General features: G+C 45.6%; 1 protein-coding gene across 1 annotated transcript; it reads right to left on the minus strand.

Annotated features, from left to right (window-relative positions):
* Window positions 1-1,558: 1,558 nt before the first annotated feature.
* BPNT2 (3'(2'), 5'-bisphosphate nucleotidase 2) lies at window positions 1,559-19,838 on the minus strand. The gene is made up of 5 exons (XM_083187126.1): window positions 19,310-19,838; window positions 8,599-8,761; window positions 6,701-6,796; window positions 5,996-6,157; window positions 1,559-2,187 (listed from the first exon to the last, which is right to left on the minus strand). Exons 1-5 carry the CDS (start codon window positions 19,658-19,660, stop codon window positions 1,922-1,924), a joined length of 1,038 nt encoding a protein of 345 aa, XP_083043252.1. The 5' UTR covers window positions 19,661-19,838; the 3' UTR covers window positions 1,559-1,921.
* Between the last annotated feature and the right edge of the window lie 831 nt (window positions 19,839-20,669).

A 20,669-nucleotide genomic window follows, 5' to 3' on the forward strand; every position in this document is an offset into this window, starting at 1 on the left:
TCAGTTATGTGGCAACGGACAGGATTCACTTCTATTTGTCCACAATTTTCCAATAATATTGGTCATATATAATTTGAATTGGTCATGGACCACTAATCCAGGCAACCCTTGCAAAGCCCCCAGGCACACAGTTTGGAAACCATTGCTCTATGGGGGTTTGTATACTGGCAGCCACTAGATGGGGGGCATCCACAGATGCCAGTGTTGACATTAGCCCACCTACAAGTCTTTGTATCAAAGGATCATTTCTACTAAATATAATAATTCATTCTTGCACAATGAATACATTTACTGACTTTTTCTTTGCCTCCAACATTTAGAAGTAGCTACTTATTCTGTATTATATATTGCTTTGCATATTCCATTCAATAAACTGGCCAGAAACGAAGTCTTATAACTATTCATTCCATGATTCACCAATTACTCTAGAAATTAAAAAAAAATTCCACCGGAGGCAAAAAACTGATTTACATAGACTAAAGGAGGTATTCAATCCGGGATTCCGACTGTCGGAAAGTCCTGACAGTCGGATTCCCAGGCAGCCTTCATCCAATCCGACTCAATGTTCTGGCGGTCGAGTGTTGGAAAGTCGGTGGATTGGCGAGAAATGGCCGTGAATTCAACTATCCGCGGCAATTTCCAACGAAACAGGTCAGACTAAAAAAAGTAATATCTGATTGCCTTCAATGCTGTCGGCAATGGCAGCATTGAAAAGGCATTGCCGCTATTTCAGCCGGCAAGTAGAGGGACGGATTGAATACCACTAGGGTCAATTTATTTGAACTATGTACTTAGTTCGACAAATGCTTATTATTTTATTTGGTCTTTATCACACATTTCAACATCCATGGTTTGAGCAATCACTAAAAGTAACATACTCTGTAATAGAATAATAATAAAAAAATAACCAATTGGCTTTGCAGCCATATTACATTTTAGTAATTTGTTTTTTTGTGTGTGTGTGTGTGTGTGTTTGTGTGTGTGTGTGTGTGTGGGTGGATATAATTCAGCGCAATAAGTTGCTTTGAGTGCCAACATCTGTGAGAGATGTTCAAAATATCCACCATTGCGCACATTCGTTACATAAATTCAAATAAAATATGTTGTGTAAAAAAATATATATATTCACACCTATTTTGCCAAAATCACTTGGCACTCAAAGGGTTATGCAATGTGCATTTGGGTCTACTGTTCTGGAAGCATTGTTCTCGGATATCAGTGAACGGACTTCTAATCATTGACAGAAATACATGAGTATTTTGTATACTTACAATTTATACCTATATTTATCATTATTAATTTTATTAGTTACAGTTAGTAACAATTGTAGTGTATTTCTGAAAATCACGTTTCCAGCTGAAAATACTGAAATGATAAAGGGTCCAAACAACACTTTTAATAAGATTCCTTTATACAATTAGCAAAAAAAAAAATTTTTTTTAAAGAATTCAGAAAAAAAAAATGGCAATCTCAACAGTGAGACACTTCAGTTTTGTATAAATTAAATGGTCATTTATTTCTGATAACATTTTATGCGGTAAAAAGCAACAAGGCAAAATGCTTTTTATTATTTTTAATGTTATCGAGAAGGCTCTAGTGAAATAAAAAAAAAAAAAAGTAATTTAAGACATCAAATTCCCACGAGTTAACAATGACAACAGGAATCGATTAGGTTATCCATATTCAGTACTACTTTCAAATCATAATGTGGTCATTTTGGCATCCAGGCATCTGCAAATTTACAGCAAACAAAAAAACAAAAACGCTTGTCCTCAGATTTGTATGCACTAAATGGCATCGACACTGTCCCAGTACTGGCGTAACTCCAGTTTTAGTAAACACAAATGAAAGTCTTTTCTTTTACTGTACCTTGTACCATTGTGTGTGTGTGTGTGTGTGTTTATATAAATAGATTTTATTTTTACTTGGGTGAAATTTTCAAAGCAAACTTTTCAACAAGTGCACTGTGGTCCGCCCCGATGCTGGCAAGCAGCCCCCCTTCATTTCCATGTAATCCGTTATAAATAATTTCTTCGCCTTTAAGAGTAGTCATGTGACCCCCGAGTGCATTCAGTATTGCGTTTCCAGCGCAAATGTCCCATTTCTTGATGAAGGTGACGTGAACGTACACATCAGCAGTTTCTTGGTCGTTTCCCGGCACATCGAGCAATGAAAGGACTTTATAACCTTAAAGACAAAAGGATGTTAGTTATGGCAAATAACTGCCAGTTCTACAAGAGATTGAAAGTAATAAATAAATGAGGAATTATTTTACTTGTATAGGTGATGACAATCATTCTTTAATACACCAAAACACTAGAAGATTGTATACATTCCATACGGACAAGCTTTCTTGATTTGTTTAAAGCTGGGGTACCCAACCCTAGTCCTCGAGAGCTACCAACAGTGCATGTTTTGCAGGTCTCCTCACAGAATCAGATGTGAGCTAATTAGCTCCATCTGTGTATCTTTTAAAATGTGTCAGTGATTAATGAGTGCAGCTGTGCAGCAGCTAGGTTGTCTGGAAATTGTGAACTGTTGGTAGCTCTCGAGGGCTAGGGTTGGCTACCACTGGTTTAAAGGGATGGATTAAAGTCTCTGCCCAAAGAGATAACTTGGTAATGGGATACGGTCGAATAGTCTACCATAAATTGGTCGACAGGGGTCTAGGTCGACAAGGGATTAGGTCGACACATGCGTTAGATCGGCATGGGTTAGGTCAACAGTCAAAAAGTCGACATGGGTTTTTCTTTACTGCTTTTTGAGCAGACAGGCGGTATTTCATGCACTACCATCCACTAGGGCGTGGTGGGAGAATAAAATCGTGTGCCCGAAGCATCGCGAGCGATGCGAGAGGATGCGTACACTTAAAAAATGTGTCCATGTCGACTTTCAGGTAAAAAAAAAAAAAAACACACAGTAAAAAAAAAAAAAAACATGTTGACATTTTGACTGTCGACCTAGAGCCATGTCAGAAAAAGGAGGTGTGGGTATGCCCTGCGCTGGCCTTCACGGCTTAATGCTAGTGGGTGTGTACAAAAGAATAATTGACACAATTGACACAATGTATTTTAGTTAATAAAATAATTTTTTATTTATAAAAAATCAAGAGGGATATAGAATATAAAATATATATGGGTTGTGATATTTTACTAGGTGATCCTAATACCGGTATACAACAAAAAACTTTGACAGACTCACATAAAACATATATTGTACTGCCCCTCTGCGGGCGTTACTGGTGCTTTAAATTGAATAAAGTCTCAATGTATGATCCGGAGTCTGAACACAGTCACTTGGTACTTTGAGCAATAAATTTGCTTACCAGGAGATGGTTGCAGTGTTAGCGTGTAGGGGTTCCAGGGATACGATCTGTGTCTGCCGGCAGACTTTTTACCTCCTGTTGTAGCAGCGGTCCGTGCGGCTTGCTGTGTAGGGAGGGATCGATTACTCTGAGATCGACGCGTTTCGCCTGTATCACAGGCTTCCTCGGGATAATGCAGAGTGATCTATCGATGCCCTGGGATCCTCTTTTATTCCATTGCGGTAGGCGTCACTTCCGCCCTTCTTCCGTCACTGTAGTATGCGTCCGCCCGTTCTCTGCAGGCTTCTGTATGGGGCATGCGTCATATCCGCTCGTTTCTCTAGCTGTGTGTACTCGTGACCGGGTTAGAGCTTCCGCCCTTCTGGTATTTGGCTTCAAACCGCCATTTTTTTGCCCTTATCTCCATGGGGATCGTTTAGTAACAGATGACAAACATAAAACAAAAGACGATAACGTATAACAAACGGTTGATGCAATATTCTGTTGATATGGATTATAGTGGTGCTATGAGGATTTATATGCTCATAAAAGGAGAATCATAAAAATATATATATATATATATATATATATATATATATATTTTGCTACGTTTTTCTATTCTTATATACATATATAGACTGTCTATATATGTATATAAGAATAGAAAAACGTAGCAAAATATATATATATATATATTTTTATGATTCTCCTTTTATGAGCATATAAATCCTCATAGCACCACTATAATCCATATCAACAGAATATTGCATCAACCGTTTGTTATACGTTATCGTCTTTTGTTTTATGTTTGTCATCTGTTACTAAACGATCCCCATGGAGATAAGGGCAAAAAAATGGCGGTTTGAAGCCAAATACCAGAAGGGCGGAAGCTCTAACCCGGTCACGAGTACACACAGCTAGAGAAACGAGCGGATATGACGCATGCCCCATACAGAAGCCTGCAGAGAACGGGCGGACGCATACTACAGTGACGGAAGAAGGGCGGAAGTGACGCCTACCGCAATGGAATAAAAGGAGGATCCCAGGGCATCGATAGATCACTCTGCATTATCCCGAGGAAGCCTGTGATACAGGCGAAACGCGTCGATCTCAGAGTAATCGATCCCTCCCTACACAGCAAGCCGCACGGACCGCTGCTACAACAGGAGGTAAAAAGTCTGCCGGCAGACACAGATCGTATCCCTGGAACCCCTACACGCTAACACTGCAACCATCTCCTGGTAAGCAAATTTATTGCTCAAAGTACCAAGTGACTGTGTTCAGACTCCGGATCATACATTGAGACTTTATTCAATTTAAAGCACCAGTAACGCCCGCAGAGGGGCAGTACAATATATGTTTTATGTGAGTCTGTCAAAGTTTTTTGTTGTATACCGGTATTAGGATCACCTAGTAAAATATCACAACCCATATATATTTTATATTCTATATCCCTCTTGATTTTTTATAAATAAAAAATTATTTTATTAACTAAAATACATTGTGTCAATTGTGTCAATTATTCTTTTGTACACACCCACTAGCATTAAGCAGTGAAGGCCAGCGCAGGGCATACCCACACCTCCTTTTTCTGCATGTATACTTCTGTATAGGGTATCTAGTAGTATACCCAGGGTAAAACCCGCAGCGGCCATCTAAACTGCAAACCCAGCGCAGTTGCTACACACCTCCATTCAGTAACTAGAGCCATGTCAACCTAGACCCCTGTCGACCAAACGATCCCATTGCCTGGTAATGCGCAATTCAAAATGAAAATGCATAATATAGTGCTGTAACCACAACTGGGGCAGTTTCCGCTAGAGATGGACGTCAATGGAGAACAACCATCGATGGCAGTGATCTCCCCTTCCCATCTCTCCCCTCAATGCCAGGGATTACAGCTATTGCAGGGACAGCCCTCGATGGGTGCACTCCATCACTGGCTCATCATCCACAGTTTCTAGTAATTGTGGTTAACCATTCATCACACATTCAATGGTTAATCCTTTGGCCATCCCTAGTTCCAAGTGCAGACATCTGTATTTTGTGCCCTGCTTATCAATGACTACCACACAAATGATGGGAGAACGGTGTTTATGTCTGCTGAAACAAATTGGTGTTAATAGGCTTTTGTGATACTGACTGGACACAATGGGGTGTATTCACTTATTTTTGCTCGCTGTCACAGCGCACAGGGTCAGTATTCAACTGACCCCCCTGCACATGCCGTTTTCCCCTGGATAGGTTTTTGTAGCAAAGGGAAAACGGCGTGTGCGGCCACTAAAACAGCAAGGCTCACGGCCAAATGCAGCGGGCTCCCTGTATCAGCCTCGCTGTTTGGGGAAATCCTCGCCGTCATCTGACAAGGAGGATTCTCCTAGAAAGTAGAAAAGGGTGAGCATCCGGCGTGGTTAAGCGGCGAGGGTCGGTTGTTTTCGGCAATCCCCAGTGTTTAACCCTTTCGCCGGTCCAATGCACCCCTATCTATGCCCATAAATCAGGAAGCAAGTCATGTAGTGTAGTAGTAGGCGCTGTACTACTCAATATAATACCTACTAGGATGCTGTAAGGCCTACACAGCTTTACGGAACATTACACAAAAGGCGCTAGATGAGATGATTAGGAAATATGTGAAAAGCTAAGGAAAATTTTTGAAGAGGCTTTTTATAAAGAACGAGTTGTGCTACATACCTGATCCTCCAGCAGAAATAATTTTTGTTTGATTGCCAAAGGACTGGAGGGTCACATCTTTCACCTTCCCGGAATGGCTCCGAGACACAATGATAGTCGGGGTTTCTTCATTGTAGGTGGACCGCTTCTTCGTATTTGATCCTCCATCCACCATTGCCCAAGCTGGGAGACAAAGCGGAAGCACAATTATCAAGTCCGGCAGAAAATCATTGACATTATACTACAACACAAAATGTTATGTTACATTAATGTAATGTTATGTATCATGACCACCTGAACATGCCACCGACTGGCAAAGTCAGCTAGAAAACTTAACCATGGTTAATCTGATCTGACCCCATACCATAACCCATTTACTTCACTATGGTTATACTGCTTTTAGGGCCATACACACTGGGCAATGTTCGCGTCATTAAAAATCCTCTCCCCCGTCTGTGCGTGATTAACGTCGAAAGGGGTCGTTTACGACCCACGTGAGTGCGCATCGGCCGTTGTGTACACACTGGCCGATAAAATGAACGATGTTGCTCAGAAAAGCTAAAATTAGCGATATTGCTCATTTTAATCGCCCAATGTATACATCGCTTTAAATGTAGGTATAAATAAATAAAATAATGTATAAATAATGTATAAAAGGTCTATATTTTTTAACCATGGAATCATACCATAAAGAATTAAGAGAACCTAGCTGTAAAGATCACTCACCTGTATAACCCGTAAAAGGTTTATGTATCACACCTATAATCGGTTTCCCATCCACAGCAACACAAACCATAGTAGTGACGTAATTAATGAGATTCTCTAGGAGGGGAAATAAAAAATGAATTAAAAAGAAATTAACGAATGAAAGCACGATTATCTGGTTCCCTGGCTGCAAGAATACAGCATGTATGCACAGTACATGGTGTTAAATTACCTTCCATTGCCTAAATACATGGCAATAACGCTTACGCTATTGAGCTGTACTGGTTATTGCATAGAAAGAGCCATTAAACAGCACATTCTGAAGGCAATCCTACTCACGGACAAATATGTATACATACACCACAGTTCCCATAAATGATCATGTATATTTTATAGCTGAAGACATTCCAAAGGGACAGGTTTACTTTACTGGGGGTGAGAGCCTGCTATCCTGCTGAGAAGTACAAGGTTTCCAAATCAAAGCAAGACACTCCTTACAAAGCAATGAGGACAAAGTACTAACAAAGCATCAGGTGAATTTGATGTCTTACAATTCACTTCAATAAACAGCAAGCGATTAAAGTCTATGGTCATGTGATGTCTTTGTTTGCCATACTGTATTGCACCATCTTCACAATGATTATACCAGCAGATGAATGGCGTCTGCCGGTGATAATGCGGGCACTCGTATCAGGACTCATTGCCGGGGTATACACACTGGGCGGTTTTGAGCTGAAAGTAGCTCAAAACACCAAGAGTGAGCTGCTTTCAGCTCAAAATCTCCCAGTGTGTATGGGCCTTTAAAGTACTGAGATGGGCTAACCAGCTGGGGTCTGCTCACTAATACCCCTTTCACACCAGCCTGAATTTCAGGGATGGCCCTGGGAACAACCCGCGACTAGCGATGGTGTGCAAGGTTCCCGGGCCAAATTCCCTGGAAAATTTACCGGGAATTCAGCCCTGCTAGATAGCCCGGGATACAGGCAGGTGTGAAAGGTACTTACCCGGCATCCTGGCTTGCTTCCCTCCCGGATGGGTCCAGGCGGTGGACAGGTGGTCCGGGAAGCAGCAGCTGGGCAATTGTAGCGCTATTTTCCAGGCAGCGTGGTGGGAAATGCTGATGGATCTGAAAAGACTGGCTGGACACTCTCAGTCAATCAGCGTCTGGCCATTCTATTCAAATCCAGCAGCACTTCCCGTCCCACTGCCCGGCAAATAGCGCTACAAGTTCCCAGCCACCACTGCCCGGATCCCCGCAGTCTGGACTCCGGACCCCGCTGCCCCCTCTCACACCAGAAAATGCAGGGACTACGCTGGTGTGAAAGGGGCCAACCCGGGAATCTCCCTGCATGATCCAGGGACCATATTCCCGAGTAAGTCCCTGCATATTCTGCTGTGAAAGGGGTATTTCCAGCACTTCAATAAACAGATCAAATATAGGTCTCCAATATGCTCTGCAACTTAGAAGTTGCAGAGCATATAACTGCGGTTACTTGGGAAAAAAATATATATACACATCAACTCTCCTGGTAAAAATGTTTCTAAAAAGAAAAATCTACACCAGCAAATGTACAGTATTTACGGATGTTTACGCGTTTCCCCAGTAATATACCAACTATGAGGTTCCATCACAGTATCACTTATCTGCTCAGCTGCTTTACAGAACACCAAATGTTAGAAATTGCAACTATTAGGAAACTAATAAGTGGTGTGATAACTATAAAAGTTATGTTTTTCCTTTAATAAGTGATAGGTCTCTTTAAAATGAGCAACAATCCATTAATTAAGGATACGATTATATACCCACCAATACTAGTATGCACCCACAAATTAAGAAATTATACTTCCCTCTAAAACCCCAAACCCAATTACGTTAGTAAAAAAAATGTTTTATATTTAAGAAAAAAAATGATACACACCTGTATACTCATGTGTTGCATCCAATGGATCTATCCATATTGTGATACTTTCTGTAGGGACCAATTTTGGATTCTTGATTATATCTTTTATCTCAGCAGGGAAAGTACGATCCCACGTAACCGGATCCTTGTCGTCTTCGAAGAGATCCTCTTCAGTGTTCACCTGGAAAATAAACAGTATGGATTTAGATAGAGCACCCACAAATGTATGAACAACAGAAGATACAACAGTCAGGGGCAGATTTATTAAGCTTGGAGAAGAGATAAACTGGAGATAAAGCGGAGAAAAGGTAAAAGGAGATAAAGCACCAGCCAATCAGCTGTGTTTGAAAAAGACAGTTGGGAGTTGATTGGCTGGTGCGTTATCTCCTTTTACCTTTTCTCCGCTTTATCTCCAGTTTATCTCTTCTCCAAGCTTAATAAATCTGCCCCTCAGTGTTTAAGGCTGGAATTAGCTTGTGACAATATGGAGTCTGTCATTCTACTTTTTGGAGGAGTGCTGATGAAATGCTGAGACAGCTCTTTTGTGTCTTCTGGGAAAATTCTACTTCGTGTAAGTGCCTGATGTTTAGTCTGATGCCATAACTAACAAGGTCCAATAGTCAGAAAGCCTCTAAGCCAGTGGTTCCCAAACTTTTTTGGATCACGGAACCCTAGAGTATCAGATTTTTTTTCATGGCACCCCTAGGCAAAAAATTAGATACCAAAAACTTCAGAAAAAAATATTAAATTAAATAAGTTGCGCTTATATGTCCTCTTTAGGTCCAGTTATGTGAGTAATGAGGAACATGATTCACTTCTGTTTATCCACAGTTATAATTGGCAGTCACAAGTACTGATTTTCCTTATTACTTTGACCATATATCATTTGAATTTGTCCTGGACCACCAACCCAGGGCACCCCTGCAAGTGCTCCGTGGCACCCCTGGGAGCCACGGCACACAGTTTGGGAACCACTGCTCTAAGCACTGCAAGATGTATTGATACATACGTATAGTTTCAAACTCCACAGATATAGCCACCATACGAGGGGTGTGCAATAAGTTCCTAGATGTGCAGTGCACACTTAAAAAAGACAATCTGCCCATCTGGATGTGAACGGTTATCTCTGATTTAAGTTGTCAGGTACAGGCACAGATGTGTATATTAACAGCCCTGCCCTGTTACCGACAGCAATGTGCCATCCTCAAACTATTGTTCATTCAAGCACCCTGAGCTTTTAAAAATCTATGCAGTTCCTCTTTCCTGCCTGCGGTGTTGCTCTCTGCTGTGGCACTTCTATCACACTCTGGTCTGTATTTCAGAGCTTTAAGCACCACAACAGAGCTACAACCCAGGTGGAAAAGAGGAACTACATGGGTTTTGAAAAGTTCAGGGTGCTTGAATGATCACCACTGAACCACTGTGTTTGTGTGAACCAGGAACCCTGCAGCCGGCCTGTGACTGCCATCACGGAGGACTGATTGTGGGAGCTCAAACACTGTCTGGGAGATCTTCAGCGGTGATCAATCCTGGATCTACATTTTTGACCACAAGATTAAACAGTCGGCCCAGTGGACCCCAATTAAATGTGCACTGCCGCAGAAGTTCTGAGTGCAGCATGGCCAAGACGGAGCAAACTAGCAGTTTGCTGCCATGTTCCCTCGCACCCTGGGTCTGCATATGCAAAACATCACTCCCCCCATGCGAACGTGCGTGGGAGCGATGAAAGCAGAATAAGGCCTTTAGATTCTGAGCACATGCAAGTTTGCTCTGTAATGTTGCACACAGCTCGAAGCACAAAGGACCTTATTCTGGCCGGTGTTTCTGATTTGCGCATGAGCTGGGTGCGTGCAGGGGGGCGGAGAAGGGTGTTGGGCTGCAAGGCGTTCCATTAGCATATGGAAATGGCCAGCGTTTCATGGGCGTTCTCATGCTAATGGGCCGATGACGCGAGTGCGGGGGGCAGGCAGCCGACATTTGTTCTGGGTTCAAGGGAAATAGAGAGTAAAGTTGGAACTATTGGCAGTTGCTCTGGTGTGTATCCAGTAAGATCACATTGGTATTTAGGCCCTATACTCCCATCATAACCTCTAGAAACATACACATAATAAACATCCCTATACTTTGGGGAATCAACAGGTATAGTTTAATGCCAAATCTCTGTGGTGTAAAAGGCAAATAAGTTATTGTCCAACTCAATCACTATAGTTCTAAAACAAAAAAGTTGCAAGAAGATTACACACACACACACACACACACACACACACACAGGTCTTCTCTGTGGGCGCCCTTGGAGACGAAGGTGTGCAGGAAGCGTTTCCTGGGTGTACCATGTGAACGGGGGGCGTCTTCCTGTCTTCTGGGGCAGGCAGCTGACGTCATTGAATGTCAGCTGCCCACCCTGTTCTCAGAGGAGGACGCCGCTAATCTAAGAGTGACTTAGATTAATGAGCGCTTCCAAAATCCTTTGATGGCCGGCAACCATCAAATGATTTCGGGCACCCACGCAAGGCAGTAAATAGCATTGAAATCGCACTGCTTAGCGCGCCAGCCAGAATGATGGCCAAAGTCTCATTGTTGGAATAAGGACTCTCCTGCACAGAGAGACAGAGCTGTTTGTGACTCATCAGTAGGTCTAGTATACATACGGATTGGTCATTGTTACAATGTTGACATTAGCTAGTGGATTTAGCTCAGACATGGACAATAGAGAATTGTTTTCTAACCAATGCAATGTTAAATAAACAATGTGAGTGTCAATTAAACAATGTCACCCCAAGATTATGTTAAATTTTAAGAAAGACTCTGTAAATGAATATAGGTACAGCTTTATACCTATATCTAGGGGCTGAATCAATTGTTCTGAGCACCTTGACTGGGAGTCTATACAAATGGGTGGCTGATGGAAAAATTCAATTGCTGCTTCACTCGGATGCCTATAGCAGCAGGAGGACATAATCCTTCTTGCAGCCTTCTGAGGCACAAGAAAAATATGTGTTCCCTGGGCAGCGGCGGGGTCCAGGCTGTGCTGAGTGCTCGGGGAGTGTGGGTGCAGTGTGGCGGGCAGTCTGACTCCACAGTGTCCGGGAAGTGATGCTGAGCGAACCTGCGGAGGCAGAATTTAAAAATCTAAAATTTCAAAAGATAGGCCGGCTGCTGATTGGCTGAGAGAGAGAGCACACTCAGCCAATCAGCAGCCGGCCTATCTTGTGAATATTTTTTTATAAATTCTGCTGCCACAGGCCCGCTCAGCGGCACTTCCCGGACACTGCAGAGTCGGACTGCCTGCGCCGCTGCAATGCTGCACACACTACCCCCCCACAGCCTCAGCACAGCCCAGACCCCGCTGCTGCCTGCTCCTTCACATGTGTGTGCCAGCGGTGCTTCAATCACTGGCACACACCTACTGATCGGACCCAACACATTCTGGGTGCTAAAAAGCACCTGCGATATGCCACTGATGGGTCTGATCGGACATGTGGAACCTGCAGCAGAGTCAATCTCTAGGGTCCAACCCAATGTGTACAGGACAGCACATTCTGTGCCTGATCTGTCGGAATCGGGCAAAATCAGCCCAAATCGGATAAGTGCATGGGCACCTTTATGTTACATTTACACTGGTATTGTTTGTAATGGAGCAACTGTCATTGTCCTCAGATTTGTTTGATGAATAAAAGCACTGCCTTTAGCAATACAAACAGAGATGAGATAACATGTCATTGTTACAGGACCCACGCATGGGTGCTTTCAAGACATTTCTACCCCTTGTGTAGGGGCCATTGCGATTAATATACAGCACGCAGGATTAATCTAGCGTCCCCAGAGAACCCTGGCCCTGACAGATCGCTCAGCACACAGCGCTGACACATTGCTTTGCAGCGCTGCGTGCTGAGCGATCTGCATTGCTCAGATCCCTCAGCACATCCCCCCGTGTGTATACCCCATTACAAAGCAACTTCAAGCAACTGAATTTGCAGTAACTTGGAAACGCTGGTCTTAGGCAATTGTGATCATAACACACAGGGACAACTATTTATAAACAAATCACATTGATTTGACCAATATTACAAGTCAACTTTAACATGGATTATAGTATCTACAGTATGGAAAGAATCAATGAAACATGTTCAATTATATGTATCCGTTTTACCATGTGCAGGGTTCGCAAATACTCGCTATAGCGAGTATTTTACCCACTTTGGAGCACCAGGGACTCACTTTTTATGAATGGCTGGGTCCCCTTGGACCCGCTCTGCCCATTTCGGCGTGCACGCCATGTTAATATGCGTGACAAGGGCAGAGGGATCTGTTTCCCCCTCAGTTGTGATGCGACCGTGGAGAATACACAGTGTGACTTACGGGCACTTCACACATCTGCTGGGTACGAAAATGAAAGAGTCCCTGTCACCGCAGAGTCTTAGGCAGCAGTGCACAGAAGCCACATAAGCTGGCTCTTGCACTGTGCCTCAACAACAGATGGCTGGAGCCAACACCAGAAGCAGCTGCTCAGCAGGGGAACAGAGCTGCGGCTGGTGTGAGGACGGAGCACGAGGAACTGAAACCAGCATTGGGGGGCGAGAACCAGGGAGGTGTGACAGTGAGCGCGGAGCAGACCCGGGCAGGAAGTAGGAGGTAAGAGGGGTGCATGGTCTATTTAGCAGGCTGCTTGGCTGTGTCATGTAAGGGGATTTATTGCTAGCAGGACTCGGGCTGCAGACTTCCCTCCTCCTCTCCTACCTCGCGGTGCTGCTCTCTTGTGTGTCACTGTCACCTCCTCCAGGCTCTGAGTGCTGGCTTTTAATGGCCCACTTGTCATTCCTCCCTTCACTGCACGGCTGGCAGAGAGGCTGCAGCTCACCAATTAACTCTTAACAGGCAGAGCTGTCTGTAGGAGAGGAGCCTATAGACTCTGCTGGGATTTCTCTAACCCTATCCCTCCTGTTCCTGCTGCCATTACTTTTTAATTTTGTTCTAGAAACAATAGACAGGGGCAGAATCCTGATTGGTGCAGCACAGGTGTCCCTATTCCGACAGTATGCCTTTTTCTAGTGTAAGTGTATCTTGCTTTATGTGAGTGGGCAAATTGCCAATTGAACCCCCCCCCCCCCCAATAGCCACAGTTTTGGGGTGCCCAAATCTGTTTGCTTACCCCCCCCCAAAAAAATAGGCTCAGGCTGGCACTTGGTTCAAGGTATATGCCATATGGAAGAGGAGGAGGCTTCTGTATGTGCCATGCTGGGAAAGGGGAGAGGAGGCTTTATTCCGTTGGGACCCATAAAAGGTCAAGTAGGACCCCGATTTTTTTAAGTGAGGGGTCCCAGGGACCCATAATTTTGGGGGGTTTTCGCGATCACTGATGTGTGATAAAAGTAAAACATAAAGATGGGTTAATGCTACAGTAAGTAGGTTCTGTTGAGGAAGCCAAATTATTTTCTTGTGCCCGCTCCCCTGTCTAAAGCCTCCATACACAGTAGACGTTGCAAATAGGGTGGCCAACCCCGGGATCCTGTCCCCAGCCCGAACACCCACCTAGCAGCAGACCAGACCGCCGGCGCCCACCCGCCCAGCAGCGGACCAGCCCGGGCTCCATCAACCCAGCTCGTCCTCCCACCCTGGCTCCATCTCCCCGACTCGCCCACCCACCCATCTGTAAGTAAATATGCGGGGCGGCCGAGGCAGGTTTTTTTATATTAGGGAAGCCAATCCCGGGATTGGGCATTTTTCAATCCCAAATTCCAAAAAAAAATGCCCTGGGATTGGCATCCCTAGTTGCATACAATCTCCTTGAGCTTCCCAGGCCGGCAGGACTGCAAACCTACTTTCTATCAGTCATCTACAATGTCTGTGAAAGCAGGTGCACAGCACTACAAGTGATGGATAGCATGGAGCTTTGCGGTAATAATGTGCGGCAGTACCCAACAGAAATATAAAAGCAAGTTGCGGAAGCCCCATCAGGTGACTTAGGGGGGGTACACACCAGAACGATTAGGGCTCAATTCCATCAATCTGGATCCAATTCCGACCGACTGGATGCAGATTGTATGTAGATTGGGCATGTTTAGGTCCAATTCCGATCCGATTCCAATCCGATGCGCGTCCCCGCTGTCGTTTGGACATTTTACAGATCCTACCTGCTGCAGGTAGGATCTGTAAAAGATCCATTCAACTGGATACAGACTCAGATCGGATTGGGATCAGATTGGATGCAGATCGTTAGCAGATTGTGTGCTCCAACAGATCCTGCGACCATCACACAATCTGCTAACAATCAGGATCGTTTGCTGAGAGACACACTGCCTATTTTATTCTACACAGTGCACGGACAACTGGAAGCATTGTATCTCAAGTGACCAGAATGAAGCCCTGAATGAATCCCAACTCTGACCTAGCACAGAAGCTGGGTCCAATTTGCAACATCGATCAGTCATGGCTAACCCCTCCACAGAACACGCACCTTCACTACCCATCTATCACAACAAATTTAAATCTCTGCTAAATTTGGTGCATGATGTCCGTGGAGCATACAGGCCGTGAGGTTATCTGCAAGAGGGGGCTTCTCCAACAAACCTACTAAAAGTACTGACTTTCGGATGGAGTAGATCATTCTAGGCACCCTCCAAGTCATAAATACATTTACACACTAAAGTGACAGATACAAAGTCCTGATGTCATTATACAGGTTATAAATAACTGTTACCAGAGGAGTGGTTCTAGGAAAAGCTGAAAACCTTGTAGGAAGCTGGACTTTGATGCCACGTTTACAGCACATTTCCTAAAGGTATTCCTGCTAGAGACAGTTCCCATGCTCGCTATTGTGTCTGATAAATTCACCTCACAGAAGCGGGAAGCCCTGCGCGCACTATTGTGGGGATCATTATTTACATGGTGCAGTATTTATTTACATTTAAAAATATTATTTAAAAAAAGTCTGATCAATGGCTTTGGCAAGAATCACTTACATGGTAGTTTGTACGATATATTTCAATGAAATATTTCTACACAATAAGTGCACTACGCGTACCTAAATATGTAGTTGGTGGACAAAAAACCCCCCAATATTTAATCATATTTCTCTAAATCTGGGGACAAAGTAATTTATTGTTTAACAAAGCACCAAAATCAAAAGATCCTTTGTGGTACAAAACGGCTATATATTTGGTAAAACATGTTGGCAGCCCAGATAAGTAGGAGGTCTCTGGGGAGCATGTCAGGCTGAATGAGTACATGTCAGAGGTTATATACAAATGTAGCATTGTGCTTACACACTACGTACCATGGAAGTACATATACACAGATATAAGAGAACGTTCACGGCATAAATAAGAAACGTACCAATTACAAAGCGTCATCAACGCACTTTAAATAGCTTCTAATAATAGAATCTGATAAGTTATTTCTCCTCAAAATTCGGCACTGGCGAAAACCCCGAGGATTGGCAAATTTTGTGAGTTTACAAAAGTTTTTAGTCATTTGTCACCCATGCCTTTAGTCCAAAATTCAATTTGGCAAATTTTCCTTCGTGCCCCAAAGAGGTGCCAGGGAAATAGTGCAATGTTGGCAGTACCATATAAGGCCGATCTGTGCATAGCCACGACCCAGCTGAACGTGGAAGATATCAACAAGAACCGCAAGGTACTTGTTTCCTAGCACGGCACCCACAATATTAAGTCGTACGGCATCGCATGCCATATGCCCGCATGCGATGCGATTTTAAATTGTATAAGCACCCTAATGGGTGCTTACAATGTTAAATGCACCCCCACGACACCCCCACTATCAACGACAACCCGAAGCGTGGCGAGCGCAGCGGTACGCGTCCTCCGACTTTTTCATACCCCCACTATCCACGACGGTGTGGAGTTGACGCGAGGGGACGCGCATTACTTTACATGTATTCCGCGTCCGCTCGCCACGCTTCGGCCTCGCCACACTATATATAATCAACTCCACGCCGTCGTGGATAGTGGGGATATGAAAAGTTCGGAGGACGCGTACCGCCGCCCCCTCGCGGGCTCGCTGCGCTCTCCACGCTTCGGGTTGGCGTTGATAGTACGGATGGCGTGGGGGTGCTTTTTACATTGTAAGCACCCATTATGGTGCTTATACAATTATTTATCTTATAGGGGGCACATTTAACATTGAAAACACCCATTAGGGTGCTTATACAATTTTAAATCGTATACCATTGTATATGGCATACATGCGATGGTATACAATTTAAAATGGTATAACATCGGCTGCCATCGCGTAACATCGCATCGCATACCATCGTATGCCTTATACGTTGTAAATAATATCTGAGTGATTTTTCGTTTCCGTACAATATTATGGCGAAATGCTTGGATGTTTTGCAGATACTGTTGAGAAAAGTGATATTCTCTAGGTCAGCGGTTTTCAAACTCGGTCCTCAGGACCACACAGGTGCACTCATTACACGACACATCTTAAAAGATCCACAGGTGGATTCTGGTGGAACTTGTGATTCTGTGATGAGACCTGCAAAACATGCACTGTGTGGGGTCATGATGACCGAGTTTGAGAACCTGTGCTGAATACAGATGGAGCTGGGCTCATCCTTGGCCGGCGCTCGCCAGATCCCTTTCACTGACGAGCGCCGGCGATAGAGACTGGGATGCGTGTGCGACTGACGCGCGTCCCATTATCACGGCGGCTGGGCAGCGTCTCCCTGCCCATCTCCGCTTGAGGGAGATGGGGGGGTGTCAGGGCGGCAGAAGCCGCGGGGACCACCGCCAAGCTCCGTTGCCATGGGGTGCGCAAGCATCTCATGCGTGCGCGCCCCTGGCGGTATGTGTGCGCTATATAAGAAACTGTTAATAAATAGATAAATAGTGCTGGTCTCAGAATTTAGCTCAAGGATGTAATGCTAGCCACTACGCTAACCAAGCTTGTTATGTTATCTTGTCTAGATGTGATTTTAACGTGTTTGTGACAAAAAAAAGTCACCTTCAGTCAATTACATATTGTAATGTATGTAAAGCTATACAGTATCTGGCAGTGTTTACAATGCACTTGCTCTGAAATGAATCGGTTCCAAGCTGACTTAAAGCACGTTCAAAAGGAAACTCTGGAGCGCTCCACAAGCAAAGAGTAAACATGAAAACTACAGAGAATGGTCTCAGGGCACAATAACCCATTTACATTCCTGTGTTGAAAAGGATTCATTTATAACCCGGATATGTACATGTTCCAGACGACCGACAGACAATGGCTATTCGACACCAAAAGTGAGACCTTGACAAAAGTTAAGGTCCATGCACACTGGACGATTTTGCCCATCGTGTATGGTGAGCGATGATGGGGAAAATAGCTGGGTTGAAAATCGCTCACTGCATAGCCACATCCTGTTCAATGTTGCCGTTTCCGACAGCATTGAAGGGGGAGTTTGACAAAACAGATCCGACTTTAAAACAAGACGGATCTACTTTGTCGGGAACGGCAATGGATTGTTCATGACAGTTTCTCGACAATTAGCGGAAAAATTCATTTTCGCCACCATGCCCACTTTTCACTACACAACAGGCAGAATTCCAACAGTCGAGTTGCAGGCAAGCCAACTGAAAACGGCCCAGTATTCACAGCCGGGACATTCCGAGAGCCGGAATCCCAAATTAAATACTGTCCTCACTATCCCGACAACCAACTTTTTTAAACCGACTTGTTCATACAATGCCATCCCAGTGGGTATGAGTGACAGTAGAATAGTGTACCGAGCACTACATTGATATTTTTGGGAATTTTATGAATGCACTCACTGCATGGATGTATAGGAGGAGTAATACCCCTTTTACACCGCGGCAAAACCCCGGGTCTTTGGCGGGTCAGAGGAAGTGTAAATGGGACACTCCGTGACCCTTTACACAGGACTTCTACCCAAGTCCTGACCTGGGTAGAACACGGCTAGGACCTGGGTAGAGGCCGGTGTAAATGGGTACGCCGGGTCATCCGACCCGGCTCCCATTTACATCAATGGGGGACGTGCAACCGGTATTCACAATACAGAAAACCGGCATTCCAGCTACCGCCAGGAGACCAGTGACAGAATCACGACATCAATGAGGATGCCGACGCTGGAATGCAGACTGCCGGGATGCCAAACGTAAGTATGTTGGCCGGCTTGGGTTATACAGGGGAAGGGGTTAGGTTGAGGAATGGAGTATCAGTATTCTGAACGCTGGCATTCTCACCGCCTGTCATCCATATGAGACGTACACTTATCGCAGGGATACACCGACCCCGGGGACACGGGCACGCACACCGAACGTAGGGACACGGGCACGCACACCGAACGTAGGGACACGGGCACGCACACCGAACGTAGGGACACGGGCACGCACACCGACCCCGGGGACACGGGCACGCACACCGAACGTAGGGACACGGGCACGCACACCGAACGTAGGGACACGGGCACGCACACCGAACGTAGGGACACAGGCACGCACACCGAACGTAGGGACACAGGCACGCACACCGAACGTAGGGACACGGGCAAGCACACCGAACGTAGGGACACGGGCACGCACACCGAACGTAGGGACACAGGCACGCACACCGAACGTAGGGACACGGGCACGCACACCGAACGTAGGGACACGGGCACGCACACCGAACGTAGGGACACGGGCACGCACACCGAACGTAGGGACACGGGCACGCACACCGAACGCAGGGATATATTTTGAGATGTAACATACATGCACACACTCACATGGACCCCGGGGAAGGTGTTCTTTAGGAGATAGTACATCTTCCTGTTGGAGAGCAGATCCCCCCGTGTCATCTTGTCATCTGCCCCCTCCTTGGTCTTCCCCTTCAGGTTCTCGTTCAGCTTGTTGCTCTCCCGCACGGTCTTCACCTCCACGCCGCCCAACTCTGCAGCCAGCACCGATACCGCAAGCAGCTCCCGCAGGTCCACGGCGCTGTCCGCCCGCTCCCCCAGCAGGAAGGAGGGGAACCGCCAGGTTAGCACTCCGGAGTAGACGTGATAGAGCACCCCGAGCCCTAACAGGCAGAACACCCCGATCCCCAGCGGGGACAAGCGGATGCCCATAGGCGCCATGTCGGGGCGGAGAGAGGAGCCGGTGAGAGGGACAGTGACGGAGGAGCAGCGGGCGGCGGCTCAGTGTCCCATCGCACACCGCATGCCAGCTGCTGCTGCCTCCGGGCCCGTCCTGAGTGTGCGCTCTGCTGCCCAGGACCCTCCGTGCTCTACATCCGGGTCGCGAGAGGGAGGAGAGACGGCTCCCCCACTGGCTGCGGCGGTGGCCTGCTGTAACTGCACCCTGCAGCCGCCGTGCCCGTGTGTCTGCCTGTATGTCTCCTATAGACTACGGGGAGAAATGTACACCCTCTAAAAAGGAAAAGATGTGATGTTACCCATAGCAACCAGTCAGCGTCTGTCTATCATTTCTGTATTGTGTCCTAGAAAATAATTAACATAATCTTATTGGTTGCTATGTTCAACATCACCTCTATTAATTTTAAGAAGCTTTAGTAAATGTACCCCCCTGCTCCTCTCCTGGTACCATACTTGCCAACCTGACCCTCTCCATGCGGGAGAAAATGCTCTGTTTCTGGACTTCCCTGGTAATGTATGATTGCCATCACCTGTGGGGAGCTAGGTAAGGGTGTGTACACACGGTGCGATATGGCTTCCGATGTTGCCGATATAGTGAACATCGGAAGCCATATCGCATGCTGATTGTGTGCTTTTTTGGGCTTGCGAGCCCAATGCGCTGCTGATGCGCGCTCCCATGTGAGTGCAAATCGGCAGTGAAATAGAGAGGACAGGCAAGACTATATAGTGCAGATCTGCACTATATATTCTTTGTGCCTTACATACGCAGATAGCCCCGACGGCCAGAGGGGCTTTTCCTGGGTCTGCAGGGCTGATGTACAGTGACCTGGGGCGAAAGTTATCCGACGTATAGAGGGGGGTCACATATACTGTTGTGTGGCCTCTGCTGTATGCATGGGGGGGGGGGGGGTGGCGGGCGGAAGCTGTCTCTGTTACCTTGGGGAATTGGGGCATGCCATCACTACACACTGTGCCGTGGCCCCGGGTGTGG

The sequence above is a fragment of the Crinia signifera genome, chromosome 5, assembly GCF_055691185.1.
Source record: "Crinia signifera chromosome 5, ASM5569118v1, whole genome shotgun sequence".
NCBI lineage: Eukaryota > Metazoa > Chordata > Amphibia > Anura > Myobatrachidae > Crinia > Crinia signifera.

Excerpts from the sequence above, each read along its gene's own strand:
- BPNT2 (XM_083187126.1), bottom strand. The coding sequence starts at position 19,660 with ATGGCGCCTATGGGCATCCGCTTGTCCCCGCTGGGGATCGGGGTGTTC. Across the intron at positions 8,762-19,309 it reads ACACCTTCCCCGGGGTCCAT|GTGAACACTGAAGAGGATCT; the intron begins GTGAGTGTGTGC and ends TTTATTTTCCAG. Across the intron at positions 6,158-6,700 it reads ACCTTTTACGGGTTATACAG|CTTGGGCAATGGTGGATGGA; the intron begins GTGAGTGATCTT and ends TTTGTCTCCCAG.